Below are 2,508 nucleotides of genomic sequence, written 5' to 3'. Positions count from 1 at the left end.
CTTAGATGAATGAAGGAGTTGTACATATGTTGATTAGAAATAATTATAATATAAAAATGACAACAAGAAATAAGGGGATGTAGCTCAGATGGTAGAGCGAGAGGTACGGGGATCGATGCCCCGCATCTCCATTTATTTATTTTATAATTCTTTTTCCTCTTGGTCAATCATCAATGATCCCTTCACTTTTTGCAGTTTTTAAGGAATCATAAGCCAATGGAGCATCATCACCTTCCTCATTTGAGCGGAATATGAAGAAAAGCAGAGAAGGAAAAGCATGCCAAACCTATTCCTTTTAATTCCAAAACTCTCTCACTCTTCCATTCAAGATTGAAAGTTGTAGTTTTCATGATTTCATTTACAAAATTTATCGTAGTTCTGTCTAAGAAAGGAGTCAGCAGGGAAGAAAATAGGAAAACTACACCAAAAAAACGAGAAAAAGAAATCTGAAACAAATGGAGTTAAACGAGCCAACACCCAATCAATGGCATGAACTGCCCAAAAAGAAGAAGGGAAGGGGTAATAAGTGAGAACTAAGACGAGACGGAGATTAAGTGTTGATTGGTGAGGCAGTTGATCGGTTAGTCAATCAGTCCAACTGATCAAAATTTCTCTTCAGCGAAGAAGATGATTTCTTCAACCAAAGAAGTTTGCCGGCTAATTGCTGTAATCTAGCTTTAAACAGAGAAGGAGATCTATCCAACCCATCACAAATCTGCAACCAAAACAATAAAATGAAACTAACCCAGTTCAGCAAACCAAAAATTAAATAATGGGTATCAAATACATTGGTCGAAAGAGATTTAAATCACAGATAAAGAGTTCAAAAAACAAAAAACCAATGCAGACCTTGCAATCGGTGTGATGGAGTGTCTTGCTCCCATCACGGCAATGTGTAGAACGAACAATCTCAAGGTGATGAGCTTCAAGCTCATCTATTATGACGGAGAGTGGGAGAACCTGTGAAGTCCCCTTGGGATTCGTATAAGTCAATGACACATTAACTCGGTCTCCTCTAATCCGAATCGACACAAACGACGAAGCCTCAGCCGCGACTCGGATGTCGAATTCCGACGAGTCAGAGGAAGCAGAGTGACGGTTCGATGCCTCGACAGGCGGCGCCGGCGACTTCGATACCTTAGAGGAAGTAGAGGAAGGCGAATCTTTCTTATTTTGGAGCGATCGGAGACGAGCGACAGCCAAAGGTATGTACTTGATGATCTCTTCAAGGATTGCTGATTGTTCCTTTCGGACTGATTTGGCGTGTGGGAGGAGAGCGTGGAGGGAGAGGAAGAGCTCTCGCATTGATTTGCGCCGCTCGCGTTCGGCCAACTTGTGGCGCTCTCGTGCGTCGATGGCGCCGAGAGCGGTGGTTGTGTCGTTGATGTATTTGAACGATCCTTCTGCGTCCCATTCGTTTCGGATTGTCCTTTGTTCACAGAGTCACAGAGTTCAGTTTGCCTCTACAGAGCGGACAGAGCGAAGAGACAGAGATTGAGGTTCGGTTCCTCTATTTATTTGCTCTTGTTTCTCTCTTTGTCCAATCGGACCAATCCCATACATTTATATAGTACACAAAGAAAAAATAAAAACTGTGTCTTTGATGTACAGTTCGAGCGATAGACCCAGTGTGGAAAAATTGTTCTTCACTGTATTTTTTTTGATATTTTGGGTGAAGATATGCTTATTCATCAGATCGTGAAGGACTCGTGGCTGGGACATGAACATCTTTCCTAAGTCACGGAGTGGAAATAGGCCATGTTGTCTTACACGATATTGACAAGGCCTTCTTAGCTAGGGTATCGGCAACACAATTTGCCTCCCTAGAAATGAAGTGGAAATTACATGATCTGAGTTGGGATGTGAGCTCCCGAATGTCCTCCACTATAGGCTGAACATCCATAGGCGGAGGATGAAATTCTTCATTGTATACACCACACAAGGAAGCTATGTGTGGCTCAGCCATGAGCCAGCACTCTATAGCAGGTTTTAGTAATCCATATCGGTATCGACCACGGATCGATGTGTATCGGTTCATTTTTTATTTTTTTTAAACATTCAATCGGCCGATTCGATACTAATTCCTCAAACCATGCTCTATAGAGTTTGGAGTAATGTCCTACTTGGTTTAATCTATGTGGAAAATAAAAACCATTGGATGGAAAAAAGTCATTTTAAGGTTATCCTCAACCAAAAAATAAATAAAATTTTAAGGGTACATCAAGTTTGAAGATTCAATTCAACCATATGGTTCATATTGTATTGAAATTTTTTTTACATTTTCTGTAATTGATCTAATTTCTTATAATTTCAATAGTTAAGGTTTGATTTGAATTGAATTTTTATAAAGGGATAAGGGATGGTGCAGATTACCTAAGCACCAAATTGTGATTGAAAAAGTATAATTGACTTAGAATCTTATTAAATGTGGTAATGGAACTGTTTTCAAATATATTCCTTAATGCTATTATATTTTTCAAAAAAATAATGTTGCTTGGTTCCTTTGTT

The 2,508-nt window shown here is 39.6% G+C and overlaps 1 protein-coding gene across 1 annotated transcript; it reads right to left on the bottom strand.

Annotated features, from left to right (window-relative positions):
- Window positions 1-589: 589 nt before the first annotated feature.
- Window positions 590-1,966, bottom strand: LOC122643785 (protein IRON-RELATED TRANSCRIPTION FACTOR 2-like). Its single transcript, XM_043837369.1, has 3 exons — window positions 1,743-1,966; window positions 850-1,429; window positions 590-715 (listed from the first exon to the last, which is right to left on the bottom strand). Exons 1-3 carry the CDS (start codon window positions 1,964-1,966, stop codon window positions 590-592), a joined length of 930 nt encoding a protein of 309 aa, XP_043693304.1.
- Window positions 1,967-2,508: the final 542 nt, after the last annotated feature.

This window comes from Telopea speciosissima, chromosome 10 (genome assembly GCF_018873765.1).
Source record: "Telopea speciosissima isolate NSW1024214 ecotype Mountain lineage chromosome 10, Tspe_v1, whole genome shotgun sequence".
Lineage (NCBI taxonomy): Eukaryota > Viridiplantae > Streptophyta > Magnoliopsida > Proteales > Proteaceae > Telopea > Telopea speciosissima.
This window is presented reverse-complemented; position numbering and strand designations above follow the sequence as displayed.